This window comes from Mustela nigripes, chromosome 5 (genome assembly GCF_022355385.1).
Source record: "Mustela nigripes isolate SB6536 chromosome 5, MUSNIG.SB6536, whole genome shotgun sequence".
Taxonomy (NCBI): Eukaryota; Metazoa; Chordata; class Mammalia; order Carnivora; family Mustelidae; genus Mustela; species Mustela nigripes.
Genome location: NC_081561.1, coordinates 30,089,113 through 30,102,294, shown reverse-complemented (window position 1 = coordinate 30,102,294; position 13,182 = coordinate 30,089,113). Strand labels below are relative to the sequence as shown.

Here is a 13,182-nt window from a genome sequence, read left to right as displayed (position 1 = left end):
GCCCCTCCAGGTGCCCTTAACCTAGATATTTTAGATTGCTTACTGAACTTACTACATACATTCAACATTCACACATTTCAGGGTGAAAGAATCACATATATGCCCTAGTCCCTGTGAAGAACTGGCTTAGACACCAAAACTTCATCTCAGACCCATCAAATAGTTTATTGTTTTAAAAAAAGTCACAATCACAGTTTGAAGAAACCCAAGCAATAAGTGTAGAAGGGATGTCTGTATTGAACATTCACAAGGCTCCATAGCAGAGACAGGATCCTATTGGGGAGGGTGGTCTATTCCAGAAGCATTACCTGGTGATATTAAAATGATGGTAGAAAATGGAAGCAAACAGACCCAAGAAGGGGCAACAAACAAGGAATAACTAGATATCAGAATCTGGACAGAGAAGGAAGGCATCATTATTCTTAGAATAGCTAACCATCTGGACAATGTAGAAGAATAGTTGTCTTCAGCGAGGTAAATGGTTGGAATATTGCCATGTTTACAAAGCTATTGATGCAGATTTCTTCTTTGATCTTCTCTCTAGGAAACATCATTGCCTGTAATGGGAAACACATAGATACTAAAGAGTTAAGATGATTATTTTAAGACTTGGGAAAAGTCTCTAAATATTCATCTGACCTCTGCCTAGAAAATACAACCTTTCCACATGAATTGCATCCTCTACTCTCCATGTGAGTATGAATGAGCAGACCATGACTTAACCTTCCCTTATAAGTTTTAGCTACTTTTCAGATTGGAGAAGCAAAAAGCAGGACTTGACCTTCAAGGGATTTTCATTTCATGCACCGAATCTGCCCTAAACCCAAATGAGTCAAATTCTGGTAATATTTTGGAGTTGAAGGCCTGCCTCTAGAATTTCAAACCGGGAAGTGCCCACATCTTTTGTAGATCATCTGATTCACTAATCGGATGTGAAACAATGACCTTAGGTAGTGGAGATAATTTCCAAGACTGAGGTTGTGGTGTAAGTTCATATGTATGGGAAAGAATTTGGGACCTAAAAGCTTTGGGATACCAGATGACTCCAATGTCTGATTCTGCCCTAGCAAAGATAAATCAAGAGTCATGACCTTCCTATCACTTTCCTTTAAAGATATCACACATCCTTCTTCCCACTTTGTTTCCTTCCTTTGGGTAATTCCATCCATGTTTTCCTCTGACCACATCAAACCCACCTGCAGTGCCTCACAGAGGCCCTCGGCGTTCGCCAGCATTGGCCTTGCGCATGCCCTTGATGATGAAGATGGTCCCGACAATGATACCCACCAAACCCACAACCAGGCCCAGGGCACACACCACATTCTCAGTTGTCTCTGGGAGAGGGGTTGGTGGTTCAAACTCTGGGGAAAAATAATACAGACCATAGTATGGAAGTAATGACTGTGGTATGGAGTAGCACTTAGAACCAAATGTAGAGTACATAGTCAAAAGAATAGTCATTCATCAATTAAATAAGAGGAAGACAGAATGATGCCTTAAGGGAACACTGATTAAAAAGCAGGAGATCTGAATAATGGGAGAAGACAAGGAATAGAAATTATAGCAATTGTTATGGACAAGTTAGGGGACTCTGGGTCCTAAAGCATCAGACCCATGCGTCACAGGAGGAAATCATAAAAGAAAGGAGAACGAAGAACGGTCCATACCCCAGTGCTTGAGAAGAGGCTCCTCCAAACCCCAGTGCTCCACCTTGCAGTCATAGACATCGTTGGCTGAGGGCAGGAAGGGGAGATAGTGGAACTTGCGGAAAAGGTGGTCTTCCCTAGGCAGGAAGACTGTCTCGGACACTCCTGTGGTGACAGGGTTTCCATTTCGGAGCCACGTGACATTGATCACTGGTGGGGAGAACTTGTCGATGAAGCAGATGAGGGTGTTGGGCTCTCCCAGTTCCACAGGGGTGTTTGAGAGCACAGTCACCTCTGGAGGTACTGGGGACAGAGGACAGCAATTAGCCTTCCCTGCTTAGGCTAGTCCCTCTCCCTCCCACTGAAGCAGAAAAAGCAGTGGAAACTCTGCCCTGAGAATCTGTGCCATCCATGGTCTCAGAGGCCTATCTCTGATGCTCTCTCACATGAACTGGAACCAGTGTTATGGTATAAGAGATAGAAGGTTATTTTAGGTACTGGAGATGATTTCATTCCTGGTTCCCCCGGCATCGATTAGGGGCAATGACTGTGTGAGTGACTGTTGGTGGCAGGGACAAGATGTGAGCCCATCAGGAAAGGAATAAATTCATATAAAGTTCTTGAGTCTGTGACATGACAAGTAGGCACTTGCTTATGGAGAGCCTAGGCCCCTAGGAGGAGAAGTCAGTTATAATAAAGTAACACAAGCAGCTGAAGCATCTATTTCTAAGTTAGGATTCCCTAGTCTAGGAGTGCAGGAGGTACCATTGGTGTTTGGGGTGTGGTTGGAGAGCTTTATCATGATGTCCAGGTTAGCTTTGTCCACAGCTATGTTGGCCAAGGCACCCTGCGCCTCAAAGCTGGCAAAGCGTCCAAATTCTTCCAGCCGCCACACTGTCTCCTTCTTTTCCATATCCACATGGAAAATCTCATCACCATCGAAGTCAAACATAAACTCGCCTGATTGGTCAGGGGTCAGATAGAACTCAGCCTGGATGATCACATGGTCCTCTGAAAAGGCCAGAAGGAGAGTTAGGATGAAAACCAGGAAGGGAGAGGAAGAAGAACCCAGGATGTGAGACAAGCATGTAGGTGGGGGCAGTAGAAGGGGATGCCCATATGGAGGGGAAGAGTGATGGAGAGCAAGGATAAGCTGGAAGACAAGGCTCAGGTGCAGGATATCCATGTTGAACAGAGCTGGGGGTGCGGCGGGAGAAGTAAAGGGGTGGAACTAGGGTGGACTGAAGGAAATGGGGTCTGAAAAATCCCAGAGTCTTTTGAAGCTGTTGTTAGGTTCCATGTTACTAGCTGAGAAATGCTTTCCTCTTTGGAAATCCAGCAGCAGCTCCTAAAAGAGTATTGCTCACTCACTGTATTTTCCCAGGTATTAAATAGAGTTAAACAAGAATTCTAGGGCATCTCTCAGAGCACTGTAATATTAAGAGGAGGGAAACACTGTTTAAAAGTCTGGGTTTTGAGCTCTGGATCTACTTAAATCTTTAATTCTTATTTAGGTATTTATTTACTTACCTAGTGTTCTTGAATTGATTATTTTATATTCTTATATTGTTTTCCTGTTATATTCTTATATTTCCCATTATATCCTTTTGTGGTTTTGCTTCTAGCTTGGATTTATCTTTAGAATTAAATGAGGGGTACCTGTGTGGCTCAGTCAGTTAAGTGTCCAGCTCTTGATTTCAGCTAAGGTCATAATCTCAGGATACTGAGTTCAAGCCCCAAGTTAGTCTCCACCCTGAGTGTGTAGCCTGCCCGATTCCCTCTCTCCTTCTTTCCTTGCCCCTCCCCACCCAGCTTGTGCATTCATGCTGTCTCTTAAAAAGAATTAAATGAGATGAGGTAAGTAATTTCTTAGGATATCACCAGGCTTATAATCAGCATTTTATGTTAAAAACTGCTTTGCATTTAAGGAACAAAGCCATCTCTAGCTTCCCCTTCCAGCCCAAGGGAAGAGCCTCTATTTTTTCAGGTATGCGTTCCCATTTGTGGCTCTTTCTAGGCAACAGAAACCTACAATTGCTGTCATGGGTTTTGGAGCTGGATTATTGCATTACCTATTTTCAGTGTACCTGACAACTTTGTGGGGTTCAGTCTGGTCTAGGTAAAGATATTTTTTTCTCAATATATCTTCACAGCAGTAAACAGTTGCTCTGAAGATAGCAGAGAATAATAATAGAATCTCCATCCTTACTCACAGTTCTACCTTTTTGAGAAAATCACTAAGTAGCCGTGACCACAGATCATAGATTCACTGAAGTGGTGAAGGAGATATTCTCCCAAGAGGAAGTAAATTAAATGCAATTGGTATCAGCATACCTGCCCTTGCTCTCTGTTGGGTAGAATGTTGCTTTTGGTAATTTCCCTTTCTGGTGATCTTCAATACAATGTCTGTGCTTAAAATATGTTGACAGGATTCACTTGCCAAAAAATAACTACCATACATTTGGCTAAGAACTAGTTGCAAGGGCTTCTCAAATTTTTTCTCATTGAATTCCCACAAAATGATGTGAGATTTCAAAATTTACTAATTTTCCAGAAAAAGAAATTAAAGCACAGAGAATAGCTTGCCTCTCAGAAAACATTTCTACTTTAAGTCAACTTACCTCAAAGTCGATGGTATTAATCAATACCATTTCCCCTCTTAACTAAATGTGACTGACTTCAATTTATGAAAAGAGCAGAAATCCTCCAAACTACATTTTAAAAAATACTTTCAGATTTAGACTACATGATGCCTGCCACAATTTTCCTTCACTCCAAAGACTCTTGCAAGTATTTATAGCCTATTTCTCCAATGCTCTCATAGCTTATATCCCAAGTTTTGCTATGCTCAGGACTTACCTTTGATAGCCTGTGATTCTTGAGGACCCATCAGTAAAGTCATGATGAAAAATCCTAGCACTGGGACTCCATTTATGGCCATTTTCTTCTTTGGAGATTTGTTGGGGCTCAGAAGAGCTTAAGAGTAGGGTAGAACTGACAAGAATAAAAGAAAAGAGAATATAGGGTATGGTAGGGTCATTGATTAAAATTCAAATAGGTTGAGCTGAAACCAATCAGAAAAAGTTTTGAGATGACACATCTGTTGCTAAGGGAAGAGCTCTTGTAAAGGGTCAGTAAAGGAAACACTTCATTCCTTAGATAAACAAGTAAAGCTCTTAATCAATCAATCAATCAAAACAAAAATAAATCACACACAACTAAACAGAAACAGCAAAAAATCAAGTTTTTGAAAATAAAATTCACCCACAGACTGTTGGATTCCAATCCAGGTTCTAGAAAGGGATGTACTTCAAGCACATTAGTGCTTATTATTTATTCTCACATTAGTGAGAATAAAATCAATAGAAACACCCTACATGACAGTTAGTGACCAATTATGCCCCTGTATTATGACAACTGAGGAGTTTATTTAAGGGACAACAAATCATCTAAAGAAAAGTTAAATTGTCATGCTATGGAGAATGTCTTATTCTTGGCAGCAGTGGATGACAGAGTTACACGCCAGAAAATTCTTAACACTCTAAGTTTGTCTTCCAGTGTCCTAGACTCCCAGATGGCTAACTTAGCCCAAGAGCTGGGTATCCCTGGCACTGTGCTATATTGAGAGAACATTATATTGAGAGAACTCTGAATGCCAACACTCCTAAAGCTGGAGAAAGATGGTAGAGATGCTATAGGTAGTGTTTACTGGAAACAGTGGACTACAATCCCTACCATCTTAAATATGACCAAAGATTGGGGGAGACTGCTGGGGACCCTTATTTGAGGACTCAGATTGATGAATAGGGTGGACTAAATTGGGCAGAGCTCACTTTACTGGGAAGGTTAGAGAAAATAACCCGCAGGAGGGCTTTATCATAATTTTTCTCATGTCATAACATTATGAAAGCTCTCATGTCATAAATTATTGAAGTTTCAATCCTAAGAATTTATTCTAATGTTCACCATTCAGAAAACTGAAAGTTAAGATACTCTGACCCTCATGTTTCTGAAGGTACAGTGCAGTAGAAAGAAAAATTAAACCATACATAGACAGGGCTGGAATCTGAATACTTCCAATGAAGAAAGACCTGGCAGCGAGTCAGCCCATCAGATGATGAGTTCACTGCTTAATATCAGTCATGACACATATGCTCAGGGTGGATTTTCTGTGCTCTTTTGCTGAGATCTTATCCTGCTCCACAGCTCCCCTCACAAATCATGAGGGAAAAAACTCTACACATTACCGATTATCTGATCACCTCTAAGAGCTTTGAAGATTCTCTGACGAGACTTCTAGATCACTTGGAAGAGACCCACGCAGAACAGTTTTGCCCTAAGATTGTTAAGGAATACACTTCTTAGAGACAAAGTGTGGGGCAGATGAGAGCTCTACAGTAACACTCCCTGCTGAGAGTCTGGTCCTATGATTTAGGCTTGCCCTCTCCTCTTTCATAGGAAAAAACAAGTATAATTTCTCTATGCTTGCCCTTTGCTTGTTACTATACTGCTTGGTTCTTATAAGTGGCTCATTGAATATATGGTAAACTCAGAGACACTTTAGAGAAGAATATTTTACTTGTCATAACAGCATCTTCAACCCAAGGTGTTGCTCAGCAACTTATGATATGGCTTAGTTTTAAAACACTGATTGGTTCTCTTCATGAGATTACCAAATTTGGGAATCTTTAGAAAATACTTTCATTTCCCTTTCCCTGTGACAGACAGTAGAGAAGTTCCTATCCAGACACTGCTCGTGGTCCCCTGTCCCTGTACTCTAGCTTCCTACGTCTGAGGGGATTTCTGAGGGCACCTGAGTGAGGTCTTCTCATTGACATCAAATTTGGGCTAACTTAGCCCAAGAGCTGGGTATCCCTGGCACTGTGCTATATTGAGAGAACATTATATTGAGAGAACTCTGAATGCCAACACTCCTAAAGCTGGAGAAAGATAGTAGAGATGCTATAGGTAGTGTTTACTGGAAACAGTGGACTACAATCCCTACCATCTTAAATATGACCAAAGATTGGGGGAGACTGCTGGGGACCCTTATTTGAGGACTCAGATTGATGAATAGGGTGGACTAAATTGGAAGACAAACTTAGAGTGTTAAGAATTTTCTGGCATGTAACTCTGTCATCCACTGCTGCCAAGAATAAGACATTCTCCATAGTATGACAATTTAACTTTTCTTTAGATGATTTGTTGTCCCTTAAATAAACTCCTCAGTTGTCATAATACAGGGGCATAATTGGTCACTAACTGTCATGTAGGGTGTTTCTATTGATTTTATTCTCACTAATGTGAGAATAAATAATAAGCACTAATGTGCTTGAAGTACATCCCTTTCTAGAACCTGGATTGGAATCCAACAGAATTTGATGTCAAATCAAATTATTAGTCCGAATTTAGTCTAAGAATAGAAGGTCCTATAGACACTCTAAGCAGAATTCTTTACTACAATCTGTCTATATTACAGGGAATTACACCTTTAAAGTGTTAGAAAGCTGGAGGAGCACTGGTCAGTGCAGAACCCTAACTCCAAGAGGTCAGGAGTCTGTAGGAAGGCACTACCGACATCACAGCTCCTCTAGAGCCCCAGGGAAAGGACTGTGTTGGCAACACAAGGCTGCTGCCAAGAGTCCTTTCTGTGACACCCTTGTGTCCACTGCATGAGATGGCTTCAGCCTACCTGCCACCTCCCAAATCTCATAATACTTTCACTGGTAGTGTGTAGGCCACGTCCCGATCCTGAGCAAGAGAATCTGGGGAATGTAATACTCTTAGACTCTATTCCCTGTGGTGTAGACAAGACATAAAAGCTAATGGGAATTTTTGAAATTATTAAATGCAAATATGGATACCTCACTCTTGCTCCTCCCACAGTACCAAACCTAGAACCAGAGGGGTATTTATGGGTGATAGGTTAAGCCTTGGAAATGAGATAGCTTTCACATGGAACCTAAAGCCACAAGTGTGCATGCACACACGTGTGTGTGTTGCAGCAGGGGGAAGTTGGTAATTTGGAATCTACATTTCAGAATATTTTCTGGTTAGCCGACCACAGGTTCCATTGTTATGATTTGAGCAAATACAGTCAGGCTGTTTTATAACTCCCCAAGTTTTTGTCTGTTCTAAAAGGCACAAGCTGAATTCAGTAACTGAGAGATTGTGAAGGAATAGATTAGGTTGGAAAATCACCACAGAAGCCCAAGAGCCATTGCTTCCAATAGCTGCCCCCATCTGGCCAATTAATGATTTGACTCATTCACTCAGTACCAGTTCCTGTATTTTACACATACTGGAAACTTGTTTTCAGGGTCACTTCTAACTCCACATATCATCTTTGGGGCTCCAAATCCAGCACAAATACAGGACATTCCATTTGCAATACAAATGCTGTTTTGCAATGCAAAGTTTTCATCTTCTGAAGATGTGCCTGCTTCACCTGCGAATCCTCTTTTCAGCTATTCTTCCAGAAATAGGGAGACAGAGTCAAGACACGTAAGACAGAGTCAAGAAATGGCAATAGAGTATAATAGAGTATAATATAATATATATTATATATAATAGAGTATAATATGATACAATAGAGCATGATATAGTAATATTATATTCTATTGTGTGAGGTCTAAAGTGCAGAATCTCATCTAGGTCTGAATGATTTTATAGGACACAGATAATGTGGTTGTATGCAGACACCTATATTGTATGCATGTGTTTGGGGGTGAGGAGAGCTGGAAAAGTCTGCATTTTTGACCAATCACATTTATATAATTTTTGTTTAACAACTAATTCTTGAAGATATTTTATGGATGAGTTTGGTCAGCAATCATAGCCAAGGAGTTAGATTCTAAACATGCAAAACACTCAGAATTTAAGAAGACAGAGAGTGTGAAGGTAAGAAGTTAAGAAATATGAAGAATGAGGGGCTCTTGGGTGGCTCAGTGGGTTAAGCCTCTGCCTTCAGCTCAGGTCATGATCCCAGGGTCCTGGGATAATGCCCCCATCGGGCTCCCTGCCAGCAGGGAGCCTGCTTCTCCCTCTGCCTGCTGCCCCCGTGCTTGTTCGTATAAGAGTGGGTTAGTATAAGGATGGCCATCCTGAAGGCCAGGAAGCCATTTTACTGAGTGTCCCTAACCAGCCCACACACGCAGGTAACTTTCCTCAGTGCCTCGAGGCCAAAGGTCGCCCTCCCCACCACGAAACTGTGGGAGGCTGAGGCAGAAGGAAATGTAGTTAAGGTGAAAGTTCTTCTAAACCTAAATCTCACTTAACCGCCAGGGTGATGCAGGGGTGGCAAAAGGTTAAACAAAGTTAACCTGTCAAAGTGGGGCACAAGATATGTATGTAGCTATGAAGAAGTGCCTTGAAAATGCTATATAAACCCTTGGCTTTGAGTGCTTGGGGTCCTTGTTGAAACCCGCTGCGCAGGGCGGTTAATTGGACCCCAGCTAGCTGGAAATAAACCTCGCTGTGTGACTTGCATTATTGAGAGTGTTCTCTGTCTAATTGAGGGGTGGTTGACTACGCACCCTAACAGTGCGCAATCTCTCTTTGTCAAATAAATAAAATCTTAAAAAAAAAAAAAAAAAGGAAGTATGAAGAATGAATCATTAGGCCCCTGACCTACTGGTTTAGGGGAAAGTGGTAGAAAATGACAAAAAACAAACAAGCTAAACCAAAACAAACAAACAACAACGACAAAACAACTAGTTAAAGCTTCAAGTCTACGTGTTGTGAATGAACGAAGAAAAATTTTTACACAAAAACAGAAGTCATAAGAAGGAGGTGGCCCTTGTTAGCCCTGGATGGGGCATGGGTTCAGCACAGAGCGTGAGGGGAAATGTTAGTGAACACAATAGGATGGGGGATAGCACGAGTGGGTAAATGGCATCTCAAGAACAGATCATTTTAAGAGTTAGGATTAATACATGAAAAGTGGTTACTGCTGAAGAAGGTGTTAGAAAAACTTAGAGTAATGATAGAGAATAACTTATATTTTAGATTTCTGAGGGTTTTTCTTAACTTTGAAATTTTTAAAGAAAAAAGAAAGGACAGAAATAGGCTAGAGGATTGTTCATAATTTTATTAGAATTCTTCTTTTTGGTGCACTCTTCCTCACCAATTGAAAATATTACTAATAATAGCTATATTAAATCTTACTATTTTATTTGCTAGATAATAATTATATTTCTAATTTATTCTGAGAAACCCGAGTTTTAAAGAAATCTAGTCTTTTGTTCAAGGTCCCACGTAGGAAGTAGGCACAGTGCTATTGCACCCTGGGTTTGGATGGATCCAAAGTACACATTCTTCAGTGATACATCTCCTAAAAAAGGATTAATTAAAGATAAAAATTAAATGTGCAAAAAATAAATTGAGTCTCTAATTGTGTAACAAGTAACGTGTGGCACCAAGAACAAGTCTATTCAAAACACTGAAACCACTTCAACCCCCAACACAGTCTTGTTGTGGGGGTTCTTTTCTCTTGTACACTGTACTTACAGGTGAATATTTCAAAGGTTCTCAGGAAACATCTTTCCGTGGTTTTTCTAAGCCACCTTAAAAGTGGCACCAGGCTTCTCTCTTGTGGCCAATGGCATATATTTCTTCATATAAGCATTTAGTATTCAGGCAGCTTATGAAAGGTCAACGATAATAATTCTGGATTCTTTAACTTTTATTCCTCATGTACATATTCAAAAATACCCAGGTGTGTTGACCTAATTAAATGCAACTTAATTGCTTAAATGAAACTTTAAAAATTTAAAGTCTGTTTATACTAATTATCACCACGCTTTTAAAAAAATTCATCTTTTATTTATTTATTTTATTTATATACTTATTTTAATCTATTTTTAAAATTAGCATATATTATTTGTTTCAGGTGTACAGGTCTGTGATTCATCAGTCTTACACAATTCACAGCACTCACCATAGCACATACCCTCCCCAATGTCCAGCTCCCAGACACCCCCTCCCTCCAAAACCCCTCCCCTCCAGCAACCCTCTGTTTCCTGAGATTAAGAGTCTCTTGTGGTTTCTCTCCCTCTCTGGTTTTGTCTTGTTTCCTTTTTCCCCTCCCTTCCTCTATGAGTCTCTGTCTTGTTTTTTGTTTTTTGAAAAGCACGCAAACAATATGGAATATGCTGCTTTCAAATAATTTGAAGAATGAAACAATGTCTAAAAAAGAAAAAAAATCAACTGTAAATAACTTTGATTCTTCTGGGTAAATGCTCAACACTCTTTCTACTTCTCCACGGCAAATTTTACCTTCAGCTAATTTTCTAGCTATTTTCTGGAAATCTGATGAAGGATCAGTGTCAGCTGGATTTATAGACAAAATTGCTTGTGGTAAAAAGGGCCTTTGCTTGGTAAATTGTATCTTGTCTTGGAACACTTGCTGAACTGCAACGAATGGTGGGAACCCAGAGTCTGAGCATCACTGAATGCAGTGACTGTTGTAGTGGGCGTGCCCCTGCAGGGGGATGGAAAGGTACGCCCGTGGAGGTGCTATCAGAGGGACTGGTTCCAAGGGAAATAGGGTGCTAAGCCAGGGCAGAATCCACTCCCATAGGTGTAAATTCTAAACTGTCACTTGTGGATGGATGGGCAGAGACCAGCACCTGGACTGCATTTTGGACTTTCTCAAGAATATCTCCTACCCAAGAGAAACATCTGCTGCTCCCCCCTTGGCATGCTTTGATTCCTGCCTGTCATCCTACTAAGTGAATCTGAGGGCCAAGTATGGCCTAGGGTTATCATGTGATCTGAATATTCAGTGTAAGAAGATCCCCTGGGTCTTGATATATGAGAGTTTTGAGTTTATTTCTTTTATTTTTGTCCATATATGTGTGTGTGTGACACTGATTCTTTATGAGATTTCCAGAAAATAGCTAGAAAATTAACCTCAGGTTAAATTTGTCATGGAGAAGTAGAAGGAGTGTTGAGCATTTACCCAGAAGAATCAAAGTGATTTACAGTTATTTTTTTCTTTTTTAGACATTGTTTCATTCTTCAAATTATTTGAAAGCAGCATATTCCATATTGTTTGTGTGCTTTTCAGAATAAAAAGACAGAGACTCGTATTTTCATGATATCCATGAAAATGTATATATATAACATACAAATGATGTTATCTTATAAATATAGTTTCCTATGATATTTTGAAATATGCATATTTTCATAACTTTGACATAATCTCACATCTGCTGTTTTAGATTAGCTTTCTTTTTGTTAATAAACAATTTACATTAAATAAACATAACATACTTATCTAGGGATAAGTGTGTAGAATTTTAACGTATGTTTTAAAAGATGTCAAAATGAAATCTTGCCATTTGCAATGATGTGGATGGAACTAGAGAGTATTATGCTAAGTGAAGTAAGTCAATCAGAGAAAGCAATGACCTCACTGATGTGTGGAAGTTAAGGAACCAGGGGAAGGATCACAGAGGAAGAGAGGCAAAAATAAAACAAGAGGAAACCAGAGAGGGAGACAAACTGTAAGAGACTCTTAACCATAGGAAACAAACTGAGGGTTGCTGGATGGGTAGGGGTGGGAGGATGGAGTAACTGGGTGATGAACATTAAGGAAGGCATGTGATGTAATGAGCACTGGGTATTATGTAAGACTGGTAAATCACAGACCTGTACCTCTGAAACCAATATTACATTAAATGTTAATTAATTGAATTAATATAGTTTAAAAAAAGCAACTCCCCTTCCCCCCCAAAAAAGAAAGAAATCTTACAGAATAGCAAAGGAAAGAGAGCTTCTATCTAGCTGGGTGATCAAAATAAGTTTTATGGAAATGACTGGGGGCCACCTGAGTGGCTCAGTGGGTTAAAGCCTCTGCCGTCAGCTCAAGTCATGATCTCAAGCCCCACATCAGTCTCTGCCTGCCCCTCTGCCTACTTGTGATCTCTGTCAAATGAATAAATAAATTCTTAAAAAAAAAAAAAAGAAATGACTGGGAGTAAAACTATGGATCTACTCTTCTTTTCTGTGGCCATTTTAATAGTAGGATGCCGCTTCTTTATCACTAGTTTCTCTGTTAGCATTGCAAGTCACTGCGCTATTTTTCTGAAAATGGTAGCTGCTTGCTGGATGTCTTTTGCTTTTGTGAAGTGCGTTATCTCATGGAGGTTGGACTGTTTCTAATATTACCTTTTTTCTTCCCCAGGTTGGTGCTTAGTTCATTCCAGCCCTAAAAAGTTTATTTAGGTCTGTTCTAAACTGTCTTGCATTGTGATGTTCAACAACTCAGCTCATCTAGTCTGTGTGTGATACATCAGCCTGGCACTCTAGAGAGTTTGGGGGAATTTTTTTTTAGCATATTTATTTATCCCTTGGTATGTGGTACTGTGTTTATGCCTCATGTTGATGGGTTGTGTACCATTTTTTAATGGGAAAAGTATGACTTTACCAACATTTTATGAACAACTAAATTTACTTATGGTTGGAGAAAAAATGAAAGATGTCAAAATTTTATGGTGAGAGATTTCTGGTATTAGGACAAGACGGAGTAGAT

General features: G+C 40.0%; 1 protein-coding gene across 1 annotated transcript; it reads right to left on the bottom strand.

Moving 5' to 3' along the window:
• Positions 1-392: 392 nt before the first annotated feature.
• On the bottom strand, positions 393-4,663 carry LOC132017846 (HLA class II histocompatibility antigen, DR alpha chain). Its single transcript, XM_059399957.1, has 5 exons — positions 4,506-4,663; positions 2,412-2,657; positions 1,668-1,949; positions 1,197-1,361; positions 393-557 (listed from the first exon to the last, which is right to left on the bottom strand). The coding sequence occupies exons 1-4, from the start codon at positions 4,585-4,587 to the stop codon at positions 1,207-1,209; spliced, it is 765 nt and encodes a 254-aa protein (XP_059255940.1). The 5' UTR covers positions 4,588-4,663; the 3' UTR covers positions 393-557; positions 1,197-1,206.
• Between the last annotated feature and the right edge of the window lie 8,519 nt (positions 4,664-13,182).